Below are 20,644 nucleotides of genomic sequence, written 5' to 3'. Positions count from 1 at the left end.
CGGACTATACTCAAAGGACCTAAAAATAGCATACTACAGGGACACAGCCACATCAATGTTTATAGCAGCCCATAAATTCAAAATAGCTAAACTGTGGAACCAATCTAGATGTCCTTCAGTGGATGAATGAATTAAAAAAATGTGGCATTTATACACAATGGAATATTACTCAGCAATAAAAAAGAATAAGATCATGGCATTTGCAGGGAAATGGATGGCATTAGAGAAGATTATGCTAAATGAAGTTAGCCAGTCCCAAAAAAACAAATGCCAAATGTCTTCTCTGATATGAAGGGGGTGACTCAAAATGGGGTTGGGAGGGAGAGTAAGAGAGGAAGATTATCTCTAACTAGGGAATAGGGGGGGAGGGAAAGGGAGGGAGAAAGGGAATAGCATGGATAGTGGAATGAGACCCTCATCATTATACAAAATACATGTATGAAGATATGAAAAAAATTTAAAAAATTTTTAAAAATTAAAAATTTGTTACAGTAACAAAAAAAAGTAATAAAAGGGGAAAAAGGTTTGACTTGTAAATTTGGGGCTTGAGCAACTGGGTCATTAGAACACCATTGAGATAGGAGAAAACTAGGGGAAGAACAATTTGAAGTAGAATTAAGAGCTATGTGGACCACTTTCAGTTTGAGATAGAATATAGGCTGTGACTCCAGTTCTAGTCTAGACTGCTAAATGATTTTTGACACATTACCTAACTTATTTGCCTCGGTTTCTTTATTTGTGGAATGTGAATAATAATATATCTTACTTGATGAGGTTATTGTAAAGATTATATGACTTATATATATAGATTAGTACCTACATTCTTATTTACTCAGCAAGTATTTAATGGACATATCTATTACCAGTGTCCATAGATATAGGAGAATAAATCAGACAAAAATCACTACTCCTGTGGAATTTATATTTTAGTTGGGGAATGGGAGATGCAATAAACATGCATGGTTAAATTATTTATTGTGTTGGATGGGGATAAATGCTTTGGGGGGGATGGTAGTAAGAGGGGAGGGGTCTGCATTCTAAAATAGGATGGCTATGGAAGGCCTTACTAGAGTAGCAATCTTAAAGGAAAGACCCTAAAGGAGGGGAGGGCACTGGCTATACTTATATATGGAGAAGAGTGTCCCAGGTAAGGGAAATGACATGAGGTGGGAGGAGGCCTAAGGCTCCAGAAACACCAAGAGAGGTGGAACAAGTGACAGGATGAGGTGACATCAGAAGAGAAGTTGGGCCATTCTTGAAGGACCCTGAGGGTTTCAGGGAGGTTTCTGGCTGCTGATCTGCACAAGGTGAGGAACCACTGAGGGAGGTGAGTGGATCAGTGACATGACCTCACCGTTATAAAAGCACCCCTCTGACTGCCAAGCTGAGAATAGACAGGATAGGGGAAGGCCAGTGAACAGGCTGGTGTGATTTTCCAAGTCAGGGATGATGGAGGCCTGGAGTATGATGGATAGACCCAGAAAAGAGAATTTGATAATGCATTTGATAATGCAAATAATTAAACATATAGAATGTCAGATGGTAATATAAGCTATGGGGGTGGATAAAGCATGAAGATGGATAGGGAGTATGGAGGATATTGCAATTTAAAAGTAGGATGTAAGGAAGACATAACCAAGATGGTTATGGCTAAGACTTAAAGGAGATGAGGAAGCAAGCCATAGATATCTTGGGAAGAACATCTCATACAGAGGATATGGCTGCTCAGGGGCCCTGAAGTAGGCCTAGCCCTGAAGGGAAACAAAAGGGCCAGTAGCCTGGGGTAGACTGAGCCTGGAGGAAAGAAAGCAGGAACAGACTATTATAAGGACTCTAGCTTTGGGTAAAGCCAGTAGAAGGTTTTGAGCAGAGGATTGACATGATCAGATTCACCTACTCTTTTTGGCTGCTGTGTGATAAGTGGAGTATGAAAGAGCAAGTGTGGAAGCTAGAGGGATAATTGAGAACCTGAGGTAGTGATCCAGGTGAGAGATGAAGGCAGCTCTGGCAGGGTGGACATTGTAGGGGTAAATGGAGCAGTCAGATTTTGGACTCATGCGTGGAAGACAGAACCATCAAGATTTGCTGACAGAATGGATGTGGGATATGAGAAAAAGAAAGGAATCAAGAATAACTCCAAGATCTTGAACCCGAGAAGTTTGGAAAAGTTGGAGTTGCAGCCTCTGAGGAGGATATGTTGGAGGGAGGCCATGTTACACGTGTAGTGTCTATCAGGCATCCATAGAGATGTTGAGAAGGTGGTAGATGTATAAGTTTCAGGGGGTTTGAAGAAAAGAGTAGGGTTGGTGATACATGGTTTTTAAAAATCACTATGGTGCATGCCTGTAATCGTAGCTGCTAAGGAGGTTGAGGCAGGAAGATTGAAATTTCAAGGCCAGCCTCAGCAACTTAGTGCGACCCTGTCTCAAAATAAAAAATATAAAAAGGGCTGGGAATGTAGCTCAGTGATAAAGTTCCCCTGTGTTCAATTCCTGGTACCAAAAATAAAAATTCTAAAAACCATAAGTCTGACTGAGATCATGTAGGCAGATGTAGTTGGATAAGAGAAAGCACTGGGGGAAACCCTGTGTCGCTCCAGCACCCCAGTGATGATCAGAGGAGGAAGTAGCAGCTAAGGAGACCAAGAAAGACTGCACTGAGACTCAGGAAGACCAGGTAGGTGGACTGGGAGCAAGACACTGTCCGGTCTTTAAAAATTATTTTTCAAAGAATACTTATTACTGTGAGAAAATGTTCAACATAGGTTATGTAGAGGGAAGTAATATATGAAGCAATGATGCTAAGAGTTTTCAGCAGTGATTGAGGAGTTATTATTATTCAATCTTCATCTTTTTTTTTTTTGTGGCACTGGGGATTGAACCCAGGGGTACTCTACCATTGAGTTGCATTCTCAGCCCTTTTGCTTTCTTTTTATTTTTTATTTTGAGTCAGGGTCTTATTAAGTTTCTGAGGCTGGCCTCAAACTTGTGGTTCTCCTGCCTCAGCCTCCAGAGAAGCTAGAATTACAAGTGAGCACTGTAATGCCCAACTATTATTTTCTTTACAATTCTTCTTTCTCTTTTCTTTTCCTTATCCTCTTCTTCCTTTTTCCCTCTCCCTCAGTACTGGGTATTGAACCTTGGGTCTCACATATGCTAGGCAAGTAGTGTGCCTCTGAGCTACATTCCAGCCTTAAAACATTTTTTATTTTTAAATTTTGAGATAGGATCTCACTAAGTTGCCAAGACTGGTTCTGAACTTGAGAGCCTTTTGCTACAGCCTCCCAGATAACTAGGATTATAAGTGTGAGCCACTGTATCCCAGCTCTATATTTTCTTAACTTTCAAAACTGAACACATTTCACTTTTGCAAAAATTCTTAGATCTGAGTATTTTTGAAAATAAGTATTTGGAGGTGTATTTTGCTGCTCAGAGAGTACTCTACCTTATGTCTACCTCCAACATGTGTCTATAAAAGAGAATGTAGGTTCTTTTCTCCCACAGTGGGTACTGTGGTCAGCAGGCAGTCCAGCCCTACCTGAGGGGGCTTCCTAGATTTCTGGTCAGAGGCAGCCTCTGGGTGGGGGAGTTAGGAAGGCTGTTTGACCCTTGGCAGTCTCTATTCAAGGGTGGCTGAGCTGGCACCATCACTGCCAGCCATGAGTCTCAGGACCAGGTGCACATGCATCCCCTGCAAATATTGTAGCCCCACACACCTTGACCTGGCATGGACTCACAGATGGACAGAACAGCAGCTTCATTAAAAAAGTTTATTATCATCTGTGCCACCCAATGCAGGTGAAGATTGGCTCTCTCCCCAAGTGCTCCAGCCTTCCCACCTGAGCTCCTGAGGAGCTATTCTGTGGTGGGTTCCCATCTTGGGCAGTGTCCTTGCTCATCTGATTCCAGTCCCATTGTTCCTGGTCCAGGGCTAAGCTCCACCTCGAGATGCCATAGGAATGGTCTCTCCTGAGCGACTGTCACCTCCAGCATCTGAGAAATTCATGCCCCCAGAGGCTGGGGCCACATCCACCTGGATGACACCATGCACCTGGGAGAGCTGTGGGCTGTCCAAACTGGCAATGAGCTGGCGGGGGCCTGGTCGCACGGGCACAAACGTCTGGCGCAGTGTCACTGTCTCATTGCCCCCGATGTCCCTGTGAACAGAGACAAGGTCATAGGCCTAGAGTAACTCAGGGAAGAATGGAAGGGCAATCAGTAAGGAAGGAGCAACAGGTGGAGCCACTCAGGCATTTCTGGGTTCAGATGGAATCTCCACACCCACAACCAGGGCAAAGACTGAGCCCCAGGACCGCCTCCACATAGCCAGATCAGCAGCCTCACGCCCAGCTGCCTGAACTAAAAATCTCCCCATCATTGGGGACTCCTCCCTGCCTGCTCTCACATCCACGTGGACAAAGACTGCGATGCCATCCCAGAGACAGCTCACAGCCCCCTCTTGTCCATCCCCATGGCTCCTGCCCTAACCAGACCATTCCCATCTCACTAGGGTTTCAAAGACCAAAAAAAAAAAAAAAAAAAACTTCAAAATAAGATTTTGGAGCCCAACATAGTATTGCCAAATGCTTTAGGTTTTGCCAGAAAAGTATTAAAGAAAATTAATTGCTGGGTGTGGTGGTATAGGCCTGTAATCCCAGCTTCTTATGAGGTTGAAGCAAAACAATGGCAAATTGAAGGCTAGCCTGGGCTACTATTTTGAGACTATATCAAAACAAAAAGAGTTGGAGGGCTGGGGATGTGGCTCAAGCAGTAGTGCGCTCACCAGGCATGCATGCGGCCCGGGTTCAATCCTCAGCACCACATACAAACAAAGATGTTGTGTCCACCGAAAACTAAAAAATAAATATTAAAACTCTCTCTCTCTTAAAAAAAAAAAAGAGTTGGAATTTAGCTCAGTAGTGGAGTGTTTACCTAGCATGCACAGGCCCTGGGTCCAATCCCCAGTACTAGGGGAAAAGAAGAGAATTAATTATTCTCATCTTTCAATCATCTTTCCAAAGAAAAAAGCGCCCATTAGAAAAATGTTGTCTTAGAACAAAAGGAAAAGCCTACCCAAGGAGAGACAGTTGGCATCTTTAATCTGACATGCACCACCATGTTTGTGAGTCTGTGTTATATGTGGGAAGGTGTGTGCATACACACACACATACACACTATAATGTCTTCCCTTATTCATGGACCTCTGAAAATCTATTATCAGGCTACCTCTCTGGGAGTCATGATTTCACCAATCTTCATGATTTCACCAATTTCACTGCCCTCCTGTCTCCCATATTCCTTTTCCACTCTATGCTGCCAACCAGAGGTATAGTAAGTCCTTCAAGGACTTGGCTTCCTTAAAGAATGAGATCCCAGCTCCCCAACCTGACACACAGCTTCTCTCTGATTCATCCCCTCTTACCTACACAGCTACACCATCTCGCAACATTGCTCCTGTGCACTGGTGTCACTGAACCTCCCCTTCCCAGCTCACCTTCACTGTCCTGCTCTGCAGCATTTGCCTTACATGGCATGAGCTCTTAGCACTGGCTCCCCACCCCTGTTCTTCCTCCAAGGCTCAGCTCATACCACCTCTTCACTGAGGCTCCTGAGTACCTCCAGCTGCTAGGAAAGAGAACCTCGCCCTTCTCTGAGCTCCTCCAGCAATTTACATTTTTGCATTTTATGCCCTGAACATGATTGCATATATATGGCATCTGTTCATGCCTGTCCTGCCTGCCGCTGTCTAAACCCTTGCTTCTGGCCCCCTTTTAACACAAGCCTATCTTGTGCTCCCTCTTTGGAGTCAGACCCTGTGCAGTCATCATCATCCCTAAGGGAATAAGCCAACATCCCTAACCCCAGAGACAAGTTCTCCATAGGGCAAAGCTTTTTGCTTGGAGCCTGTTTCTGAGAGGTTTCCCTGGGCTGGTCTACCCTTCTACTACTAATTAGCTATGTGGTTTATGATAAATTACTTCATTTCTCTGATCTTCACTTTCTAGCCCATAAAGTGGAAGTGAATGTAAAATGAGGTGATGGAATCAATGGCTTTGAAGGTGCCTCTGAGCTCCATGAAGGAGGAAAACAAGAGTGTATAATATAATACAATATAATAATAGGAAACCTAACAATCTATAAATCAACAGATAGGTTATGTTTTGACTGTGTATAAATTTGTGTTTTTAATTTTTTGCTCACTTCTCCATTGATACAAATTTAAAGATAAATTAAGCTCAAAACAGCCTTCAAAGTCTAACTGTGGCACCTATAGTCACAGCTACTTGGGAGGCTGAGGCAGGAGAATGAGTTGAGCCCATGAGTCCCAGACCAGCCTGGGCAACATAGTGAGATCCTGTCTCAAAAATTTTTTTCCTTAAAAAAGGTCTGTTTAACTATAGTTGAATTGCAATATTTCAGAAATTAACTTTTACATTCCAATTACTAGCATTATTTCCAAAAGAAGCTGCCTTCCAGCTTCCTCTGGGAATGTCAAAGTTCCTCCCTGCCCTGGTCTTGGTGTCAGGTGAGGCCTCTGCCACACCCCTGTTTTTGAGTTTAAGCTGACTACAAATCAGATACTAAAGCTGGAATGTGCTCGTAACTGCTTGTGGGTAATGAGATCTAATGAGACTGACTCCCAAACAAGGGCACTAGAAGGAGATTTTGGAGAGGGTTGTCCTTCCGTGTGTACCCAGCCAACCCTGTTGCCAGGGTTTGAAACACTTTTAAAAACTTTTCTTGGACTTTTGTTTAGAGCCATTTAAAACACACACATGAGGTGGGGGGACTGGGGTTGTGGCTCAGTGGTAGAGCACTTGCCTAGCACGTGCAAGGCCTTGGGTTCAATCCTCAGCACCACATAAAAATAAATAAAATAAAGGTATGGTGTCCAACTACAACTAAAAAATAAAATATTTTAAAAAAAATAAATAAAAAACACACATGAGCGCATGCACACATGCAGTCAGCCTGCCCCTCCTTTTCTAAGTGCTTCATTTTGGAATGAAAGGGCATCTTTACCCCTTTGTTTGTTTACCTTATTAGTCTCTAAATGACTTCGGGCTTTTCCCCAAAGTCTAATCTACTCCCCAAGAAGGGAAATTGGCCAGTCTTTTTTAAAAATATTTTTTTAAGTTGTATATGGACACAATTCCTTTATTTATTTTTATGTGGTGCTGAGGATAAAACCCAGTGCCTCACAAGTGCTAGGCAAGTGCTGTACTACTGAGCTATAACTCCAGCCCCCAAATTGGCCACTCTTAAGGATGTGCTAGAGACTGTGATTCAGACTCTGGGGAAAATCCCCAAGAAGCGCTTGGAACAGACTTCCAGCCTCCCTGTGACTGTTTTGATGTGACAACAGTCAACTGGAGGAGGAAGTCCTGGAATGTTTATTAAGTGGCCAGTCACCATTCTGGGCGGCATGCCTCCTGGTATAATGGGGTTCCATTCCACAGCCTTTGATGTGCAAATGAGAGGTAAAATAACACCCGTCATGGAATCTAATGTATCTGAACCAACAGCCCTGGGATGTTCTCCTAAAGGCTCCCAAAAGTCCTAGAGGCCCTGTTCTGGATTCACAGCAACCAAGGAGCCACAGAAAATCCTGGAGGGCCTGCCTTGAGAAGCCATCATCTAACTATTGGCAGGCTGGGCCCTTAAATGGTGGGGAGATGCACACAAGCCCTGCAGCTGGGGACAGGAGCTAGGTCTCCTGATACTCTGCAGAATGGTGCTTTCCTTACTTGCAGGCATGGGTCAAAGGTCTGGTAGGGCTGCTGAGGGATATCTGGCTCTGGAGAACCTCAGACAGGGGGAGACTCCCTCCATCACTGTGTGAGTCTGGGTGAGAGATGTCTCAGGGAGGACTAGCAAGGCAGATGTCAAGCTTCACTGTCTGAGCTGCTAGGAACCCTGGTAGGGTGGCAAGAGGACAACACTATTTTTGGATGTATCAGGCATTCCCAGGAGCCTGGCTGAGACAAAGATCAGGGTAGCAACCTTCCTGTAGTTGGCCTGATGGTGAAAGCAGGGGAGGAAAGCAGGAGAAAAGGTGGGCAAAGTGGGCAGGGATGTCCTGCTTCACTCCAGGCCCTCTCACAGCACTCAGAAGCCCTCTTTCTAAAGAGGGGAACGCTTGTCCCTGTTGCCAGAAAGCCAGTCTAAAAGGTCAGCTTCTGGCCTTCTCTGCTTTCCCTCTGCTTTTCCTGGGGAGGGGCAGGGCAGCATGTGTCTGTGTCAGAGATGATAAATACAGAAGTCAAAGAACACAAGTGCTGTACCCTCCCTAGGCCCAGAGCCTCATACAGTCAGGATCAGTCTCAGCCTGAGTGAGGGCCTGAGGCATGTGGCTCTATCCCTTGGAGCTGCTATTCCACTCTTATGGCACAAACCAGGCAGCATGCTCAAGAGCTTGGGGTGGTATATGCTCCAAAGGAGAGAGCAGAGTCTGTCCCCTGTGAGCGATGGCCACTAGTGTCCCTGTCTATAAAGCAGGGATGAAGATGGCAAAAATAGAAATGACTAGATGCAGAGCAGTAAATTTGTGCCACATGTGAGACTAAACAACCCAAGGACGAAGTGTTACTGGCAGCCCCACTTGATAGGCAAGAATACTGAGGCTTAGAAGAGCTGTCACCTGCCCGTGGCTATCTAGTCAGAAGTAATGGAGCTGACTTGAACCCATGTCTTTAGGTTTCCGCAGCTTTGCTTGTAGTCATGTGACAATCCTCTAATTCACTTTAAAGAGCTTTCCTGATCTCCAAATAAGATAATATCCCTGCAAGTGCCTGGCCAACTTTTCAGTGCTGGGCAGATGTTAGCCATGGCTTACTAATGATTCCCACATGGAGTTTTAGCTCCCTGATGAGCTGGTCAGGCCCCTGGAGTGCTGCACAAAGCACCCAGCAGATCTCCTTAAGCACTGGTTGGACTGGACTAAATTGGAGTTGGGAGGGATTACTGGCTGGCCCCAGAGTACTTTGTGGAATCCTGATAGTGAGAAGAAGCAAAGCTGGGGCTCAGGGTAACCTGGGGAAAATGGAGGGCAGCAGCAGGGGCCAGGAGGAGAGGCCAGACTTACCCAACATTGAGGACCTTGGGTCTCTGTAACCCAGAGCCCTCTAGCCGGAAGACAACATTGGTGAGGGTGACAGGCAGTGGGTTCTTGAAGACAATCTGTACTTCACACTCCTGACCAACTACCGCTGCTCCCAGTAACTGAGAAAAACAGAGGCCCATATCATATCAGAGACCCTGACCAAACACACAGAGTCTATATGCTACACCCCAGTGAAAAGACCCTTAGAATCAAAACTTCCCCATAAGTCCTATGTTTCTGTCCCGAGAGAAGGCTCCCCAAAAGTCAGAGAGGAAACTTCCAACCCACTCTACAGCCAAGGCTACCAAAGAATCAGAGATATGAGTTCCCAATTCATAGACAAGGAAACTGAGGGAGGCCCAGGAGACCAGAGCTGGTCCTTAACATTTTTCTCCTAGACAGACTCATTAGGCCAGCCTGTTCCTGGCTCAGCACTCTCCCCTCTTCTCCTTCAGTTTCCTTTAACCCCATGCCACCACTCCCAGATCACATCTCATGCCCCCCAAAACTGCACTCACTGTGAGGGAGAGGTCTGGGGTACGCAAACGGAAGGTGTGCTGCTTGGCCAGGACCTGCCCACTCTCCTTGACATGGCCAGAGACATTGAGCAGCATGGCCCCTTGGTCCACAAGGTGGGGCCGGTATTCCTTGTAGGCCACAGGCATGGTCACACGTTCCGCTGGGGAGAGTATGCACAGGTCACTAAGGCATGTCTCTCCAGATGAGGCCTTCCCAGAGGTGTACCCCCTTGCTCTGGGTCTCCGTGTCTATAGCCCCTGGTGTTTGGCTATCTAGGGGGCAGGGCTGGGTAAGGAGCACTTACAGGCTCCTGGTGCCAGTGCTACTTCCTTCTTGGACTCCTTGAAGGTAGACCCGGTGACACCAGTGTAGTAGGTGACAGAGAGGTAGAGGTGCAGCTTCACAGTGCGGCGGCTACTGCCACGATTGGTCAGCACCACGGAGACTGTCAGGTCCTGCCCCATCACTGCATCCTGTGCTTCCACCTGCATGGCCACATCCTCAGCAGAGTCCCGGGTGGCATATACATTGGGTTTGCTGCCATGGGCAGCCGCTGTCTCCACTGCCTTCCGCTCTGCTTCTGATCCTAGGGGTTAAGGGTCAAGGGTGAGATGCAGCTTTGGCCTGGGTGGTAAGCGCTCAGTAGAACACTCGGCATGGAGCTGACTGTCTGTGGGGAATGGTACCTTCTGGGTGCTTATAGATGTGGGTGATGTCCTCCCGCATGTTGGAGCCGATGGCCTTTGTGACAATGAGCGTGCCAATGGCTTTTTCTTCCACATACACAATCTTAAAGCTGCCATCATCCTGCCGCTGCCAATATACCTTGTCACTGTTCACCTGTTGCAGAGTGAGGGCATGAGCAGGACTGAGTGAGCCAGAATGTCTGAGGGGAGGCCTGACCCCAAGTGCCTTCTATCAGTTCCAGGGGCTGCAGGGCAGGGTTAAGTCTGAAAAGTGGAAGCTTCTTGGGAGAGCCCAACTGGGAGACTGCCCAAGCTGAGCCAGACAAGAGAGTAGGGAAGAAGCTGGCCTGGGAGGCTCCATGCAGTACATTTGGACATTAATAACAGTAATCCCTTGCACTTGTTCACTGGCTTTACAACTTAGGAAGCAGTTTCATACTCATTATCTCTTTTGATCCTGAGCACAGGAAGTAAGGTAGCCATTATTATGTCCTTTTTACAGCTGAGGAAACTAAGACTCTAGAATGAGTGACTTGCCCAAGGTCACACAGCTAGTTAGTCAAAGGCAAAGTCAGGACCAGAGAATCCAGGACTGAAGCCAATGCTCTGATCACTCTGGACTGCCTGAGGAGGCACCTGGAACCTCACTCTCACCTCAGCAAAAATGAAGGGTGTGTCGTACTTCATGTAGACTAAGCCATTTTTTATGGACTCCACAGAGCAGGGGCCACAGCAGAAGATGCCTAGGGAATCAGATAGGACAGAAGTGAGGGATCCAAGGAAGCCAAGAGGGACCCTCAGACCCTGAGCAGAGGCCATAACACAATTCCTTTGCCCCCCACCCAGCAAAGTCCAGTACCCCCAGCTGGTAGCCTCTGGAAGGGGCCAAAAATCCTCACCAAATACTCAGGGCCAGTGAACACCCAGTCTAACCAAGGGAGGGACAACAAAGAAGACAGCAGCCAGTCAGCTTTCCTCAGCCCAGGCTGCTCTGTGGGAAGATGGAGGTTGGGGGCAAGCCTGTGGACAGCCTGCCTTCACAGCCAGGTCATCAGCACCCTTTCTGGGCTGGATGGAACAATGCCCATTATCTGTGATGCCCAGAGGACAGGGCAATCTCCCTATCCTCCATCAGGATCCATCCAGCGCCATGGTGACTCTGCTGGGAAAGTGATGACACCACCATCGCCATTCCAGAAAGATCCAGAACCACACCTCAGCTCTGCAGTCCACTCTGTGCTCTTTACTGGAAAGTGGTGTAGTGGGGGGAACATGTGGGGGAAAAAAAAGTCTGTCCTTATCCTACTTAAGAGGGTTTCCTAGAGGATGTGGGTTGGCAGCAGGAGGCCCAGTAGGAGAAGGCCAACAGGAAGTGAGGGCATCTAACAGGAAATAATCTTAACAACACCTAACACTGTGGCCTCCTTTTACAGATGGGGAAACAGGCTCAGCCAGGTAAAGTAGATGCCAGGATCTCATAAGACAGCTGGAAGGAGCTAATAATTTATTGAGTGGCTACTATGTTCAAATGTTCTAGGTATGCTGCTAGTCTTCTTGGATTCATTATTTCTCACTGAATCCTCCCAGCTACCCTCTATGATATACATTATACACAGAAACATGGAAGCCCAAAGATGCAAGATTCTCACTCACCTGCCCAAGATCACTTATCTGAGAAGTGATCAAGGAGGAATCAAGCCCTGGCCTGGCTGGCCCCAGAGTCCCCACCAGTTCTCAGAGCAGGGCCAGAACTCAGGTTTGCCAGTGCCTGAGTTCTGGCTCCAGCATGGTGGGCACCACTGTATTGCTAAACATTGGAGGTACCATTTTCATAGATGATTGAGAGGGAGGGATCTTGGAGGGGACCAGAGAAAGAAGATAGGCCAGGCAAAGGCTATCTGACCCAGGCAAGGGAGAGTCTGGAAGGAAGAAACTGGAGGGGCAGACCAGGTTTCCTGGGCTGGAATTCCAAGGTTGGAAGTTGGTGGGGATCTGTTTGTGCAATAGGTCTCATTTTTGCAGAGGAAAGGCTGATAGGTTATGTGATCCCAGGCTATATCTTAGGGCTGGGTTATAGGGGCTGTTTTCTTTAAATCTGTCTGAGTCATATTTGTTCATCCTGTACATAAAGCTTACACTGAATAATGGAGCAAACAGAGAGGAACTTGGAGAAAGTGAGAGTGTGTGTCAATGAGAGTGAGTCGGGGACTGCATGTGCTCTCCTGGTAAGCTAGTGTCCTGTACCCCAAAGTCCTTCACCTCTGAGGGCCACAGTTTCCCACATGTCTCACAGGGCTTGGAGTGAATCCTAAACCTAGGTGATCTTCAGAATCATCATGGAAATTTTCAAAAATATATATTTTTATATAGATAGTGGGCATTGTTTCAGCTACTCCAGCTGGGGCTGGGGTTGTGGTTCAGTGGGGGGAGCACTTGCCTAGCACATGTGAGGCACTAGGTTCACTCCTCAGCACCACATAAAAATAAATAAATAAAATAAAGATCCAATAGAGGATTTAAAATATATATATATAATATATTTATATGCATATAAATATATTTATATATTTCAGTTCATATGTTTGTATAAAATATATTTATTTATATGGAATTTATATATTTATACATGTATGTGTGTGTATATATATAAATATATATATATATATATATATATATATATATATATTTAAATTATATATAAAAGGGTCTTTTAACTATCTCCCAGATATGTAAGTGAGAAAAGCAAGCAAGAATAGTGGACTTGCCTGGGGAGGGAAACCTCACACTGACAACTCTTGAATCTTTTAGCTTTTGAGCCATCTGAGTATATTAGTCATTATAAATAAATAAAATTAGACATTATAAATAAAACTAGCCATTATAAATAATTACATAAAAAGATGAAAATAAACCAACAGTTGCATGGCGATTCAGTTGATAAACCCATTTAAAGAACTTTGAGGCTGAAGATCTTGGTTCTCAGGCTGAGTCCCAGACTGACACTTAGAGTTTGTCACCCAGGTGGAGTGGGAGGGAGGGAACCAGGATGGGGTCTGAGAGCCAGGGAAGGCCTGCCTTACCACTGCTGGTCTCCTGGGGTGTGGCATCCACAACCTGCCACCCATCAAATCCTGAGGGTAGATCTGGCCTCTTCATCCAGCAGTCATTCCACACATGGAAATTCCTGGGTAGTGGAGGAAGGGCTGGGTCTGAGACTCCAATGCAGGGCTCCCAGCTCCAGGCCTTGCCTGCCCCTCCACATCTCAGCCTCAGCAGATATAGGAGGTCAAGCCCCAGCCCCAGCCTCACCAAACAGAATCATGGTTCAGATGCTCAAGTGGCTTCATGTTCTCATCAAAGTAGATGTCCATAGTGAGGGATGTGTCTGTGTCATGTGCAGAGTTGAAGTTGGTGACAGTGCGGGTAGCTAGACCCAGGCATCGCAATACTGTGGAGGAACCAGGGTTGAGATTCGGGGCAGAGGGTGGGGGGAAGGTAAGGCATCAGGTCATCAATATCAGGGGAAAAGGACAACTGAGGATGCCAAGCTGAAATTCACCACCATGGTCAGGGGTTACAGGGCCCAGGAACCTTTGGGCTATAGAGCACTTGGGGTTGGCGAAAGCCAGGGCACCTGCCTGGCTCAAACCCTGCATATGGCTTCTTTTTCCTCTCTCTTAGGCCTTTCTCTGTTGTTCAAATAATTAATGATAATTAAGGCAGCTTATCATCTACCTTTGCCTGCACCCTATGCTGTAGTAGCCATGACTGGGTTGGGCTAGATGAAGATGGAGACTAGCTTCCCTCCCTCCTCCTTGTAGGACCCAAGTCACTCCTGTCCTGATCCCTTCACTACCTGTGGTGGTCACACCAGCAAAGACCCAGCACTGGCCATAGGGGACAGAATAGCCAGTGCGTAGGTAGCTAAGCAGGATCTCCACGCTGCCCACCCACGCTGAAGGGTTGGTGCCTCGAGAGTAATCGCCAGACCAGTTCCCAATCAGGACTCCATTGTCATCCAGGGAGTTCACCTGCCCAAGACAAGATGGGGTGGGGCTGAGTTGGGGGAGGTGCTCAGGACCTGGCTGGGTCCCCAGCCCAGCCCCTGACCCTGCAACCACCCCTTACCCCTAAATGCCTCAAGACCTAGACATCAGCCTGAGCCCCACCTATCCCTTCCCCGAACTATCTATACCCCCTCCTATCCTGTTCTGACACAGGAATGTGAATCCTGGGTGTGCCAAGTTGTGGGTTTGGCCCTACATTACACAGGAGTTGGGACAGGAGCCAAGGAAGGGTGTAGTGAGAGCAAGCAAGGGAGAGAAGAAGAGCGAGACCCCCTTCCTGCAATACCCTTTGCAAAGGCAGGGACATTCCTGAGAATAGTGAAGGAATCCAGCAAGGGTAGGACCCTGGGCAGGGTGCAGAAGAGGCAGTAGGAAGACACAGTGTAAGACTGAGAGATATGAGTGTGCTCACCATGGCAGAGATGACCCTGGAGACACTGACTGGATCCCCACGACCTCCATATGGCATTCCCCGCCGATCCAGGATGTACAGGCAGGCATCCAGCACCCCGTGGTCAAACTGGTAGGAGGGAGGGCAGAGTTGGCTACAGATCACTCTGGAGACATTCTGACACTGGGCCAGGCCCTTCTCCACCTGCCTCCCCTCATTGCAGGTGACCCTAACCAGTCATACCTGACCATAGTTCCAGGTCCGCTCACCGATCTGTGCTTCAGTTCCATAGTAAATTCTCCCAGACTCATTAAGCACATACTCCTGCCGCCAGTCCTCATGGTCCACATATACAATGTCCTCTGTGTCCCCAGAAAACACACACTTTAATCCCTATACTCTCTCTCTGGGCCCTACCTGCCCCTTGGCCAGGTCTGCAGATCTCGTGACCATAGAAGAACAGAGTATAACTCTAGCCTGACAGAACTGCTCTCAGGAAGGACAGAAGGACCACAACACAGATGGTAGGAGAAGGTTGGTCCTAGCCAGGGTCTTCCTCAATAGAGGTAAGACAGGTCATGTTCTATACTGGGAGTAGTTCCCCTCCACAGACAATGGGAGGCTGACTTTTTCTGTGGCCAGGTACCCAGGCACCCACTCAGATCCTAGAAAAGGAAGCCCTGGCCTGTCTTTCCCTCCTGCCAACCTCTGCTTCTATCCCCAACTGGCTTACCTGGGCACCAGGGATTGAAGAGGATGTAGATCTCGTTGTGGGGGTCAAAGGGTAACTGGAATTCCCCAGCCTCTGAGCGTGTGCGGACAGTGAATTGAAACTTGCCGATGATGGCATTGGGGGAGGTGTGAACTCGAAGATTCAGATTCTGCCCACTGGCCTTCATCACCTGGGCCTTCCAGCCCCCACTGCCCCCCTTGCCTACTGGGATGATCACGTGGGTACCCTTGCCAACCTCAGGGTTGTTACCTAGAATGGGAAAATTAGCAATTAGCTGGTAAGGCCTTGCTTAGACTTCTCCCAGCCCCACCCAAAATGTCTATGAGCCAGTGTATATATATGAGTGTCCCTGAGTTGGGTCATTCTGTGACAATCTCCCTCAAAGTAGCTGTGTCCGCCCGATGATTGCCTGCGAGTTAGGGCAGAGCCCCAGTCCAACATCCCAAACCTGTTCCCCTGACATTGAACTCAGAGATAGGGAGGGGAGACCAGGGCTATTGTTACCCTTTTCCTGCCTGACAATCCCAGTGCCTGGGCTGGAGGAGCAGAGCCACACTGGCTGATGCAAATCCCCCTATCCTGAAAGAAAGGGCAGTCCACATACCAAAGGCCAGCCCTACCTGCTCCCCAGAGCTGCAGCTCCCAGAGCCCAGGGCATCCCTGATGGAGGTGGTAGGGGTATCTGGGAAATTAGAGGCTGGGTGGGCAAGGTTGGGCTCTAATCAGAGGGTAAGAAGAGTCGCCCGCCCCCGGTAGCTGCATAATCACTAGCCTGGGCAGTCAACGGTCACCAAGCAACGCGGTGAGAGAGGCACCTGCCCTGGGTCATGGGACAGAAATATACAGAGAGAGTCAGGGTTGGACAGAGAGATTGAGAGATACAGATAGATACAGTGTGTTTGTGTGGGGGAGAACCAACCACACTCTGTAGAAAGAGCAGACCAAGAAAGAAGGGCACACTGAGGCTGACTCCAGAAAGGAAACAGATACCCTGGAGGCCTGAGGAGAGAAAACTTGGGAAAACTTAAAACACCGAGACCCTCCCCAAGAAGTCATGTATACATGACATTTGCATATGCCTTATCTGGCAGGGGTGAGGGGTGATAGGCAGGAGCCTAAAGATCTCTCTGATCCGATACCAGCCTCTCCTCCAACAAATCTAGGGCCTTCGCCCTTCCATCCAGGCCACACTCACCAATGAGCAGCTCAAGGGCAATTCGATCAGAGGACTCATAGCTCCGGTTCAGGAAAAGGACCACATGGAAAGGCTGCCCACGGCGCACAATCAGTTCATCATACTCATACTCATCTGTGTGATGCTCTCTGCGGTTCTGGTCTGAGCGTGAGCTCAGCAAATCCACACCAGTCACCACCAGCATGCCCTCTGCAAGGCCACATATCTGGGTCAATGAAGCCCCCAAAAAGGAACCCAGAACTCCCTTATGCCCCTAGTGATGAGTCTCAGGTCCCATTAAGGCCTTTCAGCTCTCAGCCAAGATGAACAGCTGGCCTCACCTCGGATGGTGCCATCTCCAGCTGCGTTTATACCACTGCCGCGGGAGTCAGGTCTTCGGTCTCGAGAGCTAGACCCTCGACTTCTGGAGCCAGACCCTCGACTTCTGGAGCCAGAGGGCTCAGGCCCCCAGTCATCATCTGCCCTATTCCTGCGTGAGCAGCAGCCACAGCAGCGAGCCCAGAAGGACCGGGCTCTTCCTCCTCTAGAGCGTCTGTCTGGCTCTGGCTCTGGCTCTGGAGAAGGTGTGGTAGGGGGTTGCAAGGGGTTCCCGCCCCAACGGCCCACGTCTGAGCGAGGACCATCCATCGTGCCTGTGAAGAAGAGGCAGGGGAGGCTCTGGTCACTCACTCAGAGCTGTACCTAGCTAGTCCACTCAGAAACCCTTCTCCAGTGAATTGATTCAGTCATCCCAACCAGAGGACTGAAACAATTTGACTTTGACCCAGAAATTCCCCTAGACCCGTCTGAGACCCTCCCCAAAAACTCCATTTAGACACCCCAGGAAAACTTCCCATAATGCAGAGAAAAGCCTTCCCCATCTCCTTATTCACACCCACCAAACCACATCCAAAAGATGGATGCCCAAAGGAAAAACCCACTCAAGGGCCCATCTGAGGAAATGGACACAGTTCCTTGAATGAACACCTGTCACAGCCTCAAGACGCATCCCCACACACCAGTGCACCTCAGTGTCCCTGGGCCTGGTCCCTCCACCTGCTGGCTTCTCAGTCTAGAGGTCCACGACGCTGACAGCCTCTAGAACCCATTTCTTTGCAGAAAGCTCCCCACTCAAGGCTCCCCATAAGACCGGCGGGTGGCATGGGGGACCTGGGGTCCTTGGCATTCCTCACGTTGGGGCAAACCCTACATGGGGCTGCCAGGAGGGCCAAGGCACAGGAGGTGGCGGGAGCCGGCGCTGGGTCCAGCGAAAGCTGCTTCTCCAGCCCAGCGGACAGGTACCCGCTGGCCGGCACTCCTCCTTTCTGGGGCTGGACCTGTGCGCGTGTGGCCCCCAGAAAGCGCAGACCGCTGAGGCTCAGCACCACGATGACTGTTGGAGCCCCTCACCTGGCAGCGATGTTGGCGACGGCAGTATTGAGTCCCAGGACCCGGGCGGGAACAGGTCGGGACTGATGGCACCGGCGCACGGGCTGGACGCCGCTGCGCGAATAGAAGGTGTGGGGCAGGCGGGGTAAGTGGTTTATGAGGGGAGGGAGGGCGGGGCCGAGCTGCTAGGAAGAAGGGGAAGAGTGGTTGCTCCATCCCTGGGGGTGGGGTGGGGGGAAGAGGCCTGGCCTCTGGGGGCTGTCTCAGGGAGGTAGGGGCGGAAAATGGATACCGGCCACACCCCTTTCCCCTTTCTAGGAACCAGGACGACGCTAGCGAAGGGGCGGGGTCCGGGTATGTCAGGACCAAGACTGGAATGAAAAGGTAAGACTTTGGTGGGACTATCGGTGTGAGGGACCCCAGAACAGGCTTGTTCTTGCCAGACAGGGTGCGTAAAGAGTGCTGGGGCAGGGAGACCCTTCTACCCACAGCCGTGTCTGGCTGACCTCATGTTCCCAAGCTGAGGATGCCTACCTCTACTCCTGCAGACCCCTGCTGCCAAGTTCTTTTGCAGCCTAGGCCAGGCTCAGCCTTGTGAAACTGGCTCATGGGTCTGGTCCTGGAATTCATTCTGCCTAGGGAGGTTCCAGCATTCTGGGCTGCAGACTGGTGACATCAACAGCCAGGCCCTCAGACTGGCTCCACCAGCCAGCCCCTGACCTGCCTGCTTTACCAGATCTTCTGACCGCCACCCCCCATGTCTCTCCTTCCTCCAGCTGCTCCACAGTTCCCAGCATGAGTGAGCTGCCTCTCAGCATCTTGTGTCTCCCGTTTGGGACTGGGGTTGGGGGTCAGAGTAGGAACAATCTCTTATTTTCTCCTCTCAGCCTGGAGGTTTAGGCCTTTACATTCAGGCGTGGGTAGAAACTGAGGCCCCTCCCCAGGCTACAATATTCATTTTTCTCCTGGGAGGAGTGTCTGGTCAGCTGGAGTTGAAAATTCTTCCTCTTCTTCATCCTGGAATTCTTCCTGGGAATCCAGACCAACCGGCTCCAGGCACCTACCTGTGTGCTTCCTAGCTCCACCCCTGGCTCTGAGAGAAACACCTGAGATGCCAGGGAGACAACCTCAAGGCAGACGCACTAGGCATCTTCAGGGAGGCTCTCCTTGGGTCCTAACTCTCATGCTCAGCAGCTAGGAGTCCCTTCTCTTCAACCCAGTGGTGTTCCAGCTCTGTCTATGAGCCACTGAACAGAAGATAATGAAAACAGGATTGCCAAAAAAGACAAGGAAACAGACTTGAGGAGAGGGTGCTGATGTACCAGGAAGGGAGAACTGGGGACAGAGACTCCAGTGGGAGGGGAGCCCCACACCAACTTTCTTGTCCAATGGCAAGCCCCAGCAAGGGTCTGTGGCACCTTCTAACTCTCAGCACATACTGGTGGAAATAAAAATCCCAGGCAGTGTGAGGCAGGTCAGCCAAAGGGCTTCATCTTGGGGCTGTCTGAATACCACTTATGGTACAGGAAGGGGTGAGGCCCTGTATGGCTTGATGTGTGTGAGCACATGTGGGCCCAGGCAGATCCCAGAGAACCAGGAAAATGCCTTTGTCACACTCTCCCTTGTTTCAATCAATCTTTCTCTTTCTCTACCCAGCCAGGTTTGACTGGGTGCCCTAACCCTGAGCCACTCCCCCTTTCCTCCTTCCTGGAGGCTTGGTGCCTCAGGGTTTTCAGTCTGGACAAGGTGTAGGGGACCAGAAGAGGGAAAAACCACAGAAACAGACACTCAGTTCAGTATCTCAGTGAGCTGAGGCCAAGACTTTGCCCACCCATTTCATGTACTTTTTTCATTTAATATTGATATAGAAAAAACCAGGATGGTAGAAGACTTTGGCTCCAGCACCTCAGAGCTCAGCAACTTTGGGCGAGTCTTAACAGCAGTTTCCTCATTAGTACAAATGGGTATAATCACCCTCACCCCTGAGAGTTTGTGAGGATCAAATGGGATCAAGTATTTCTAAAAGGTTTTTCAACTGTGAGACACTATTCATGGGGACCGATACTATTGCTACAACAGGGTGGAAAAAGGGAATTCTGAGTTGCTCCTCCTGGAACATGGAACACTGGAGACTTCTCAGTTGAGGTGAATGAGAGCCAGGGAAGACAGGAGAGCATCTGAAAGGGGCAGGTGTCATGGGGGAAACTTATGATCTCTTCCAGCTAGAGAGACATTTTTCCCTCTTGGTATCAGGGATTAAATTCAGGGGTGCTTAACCACTGAGCCACATCCCCAGCCCTTTAAAAATATTTTAATTAGAGACAGAGTCTTGCCAAGTTTCTCAGGCCTCACTAAGTTGCTGAGACTAACTTTGAACTACGATCCTCCTGCCTCAGCCTCCCAAACAACTGGGAATACAGGCGTGTGCCACCATGCCCAGCCAGTTGGAGAGACTTACAGTTGTTTTGTGGTTTTCCCAGTTCCTATCCCAATCTGGAACCTAGGCCCAAACCCAATTACAAAACCAGAAGATAAGCTTAAATCCAGACCTGTCTTCTGTGCCCAACACTGGTTTTGCTTCTC

At 48.8% G+C, this 20,644-nt stretch overlaps 1 protein-coding gene across 1 annotated transcript; it reads right to left on the bottom strand.

Moving 5' to 3' along the window:
* Positions 1–3,755: 3,755 nt before the first annotated feature.
* Tgm1 (transglutaminase 1) lies at positions 3,756–20,627 on the bottom strand. Its single transcript, XM_021735543.3, has 15 exons — positions 18,083–20,627; positions 17,014–17,325; positions 16,694–16,882; positions 15,499–15,747; positions 15,009–15,127; positions 14,787–14,894; positions 14,164–14,338; positions 13,617–13,755; positions 13,388–13,491; positions 10,962–11,050; positions 10,308–10,461; positions 9,926–10,207; positions 9,621–9,781; positions 9,085–9,221; positions 3,756–4,156 (listed from the first exon to the last, which is right to left on the bottom strand). The coding sequence occupies exons 2-15, from the start codon at positions 17,318–17,320 to the stop codon at positions 3,931–3,933; spliced, it is 2,439 nt and encodes an 812-aa protein (XP_021591218.2). The 5' UTR covers positions 17,321–17,325; positions 18,083–20,627; the 3' UTR covers positions 3,756–3,930.
* Positions 20,628–20,644: the final 17 nt, after the last annotated feature.

The sequence above is a fragment of the Ictidomys tridecemlineatus genome, chromosome 5 (genome assembly GCF_052094955.1).
Source record: "Ictidomys tridecemlineatus isolate mIctTri1 chromosome 5, mIctTri1.hap1, whole genome shotgun sequence".
Classification (NCBI taxonomy): Eukaryota; Metazoa; Chordata; class Mammalia; order Rodentia; family Sciuridae; genus Ictidomys; species Ictidomys tridecemlineatus.
The sequence above is the reverse complement of the archived record's forward strand: the minus strand, read 5'-3'. Positions and strand labels throughout refer to the sequence as shown.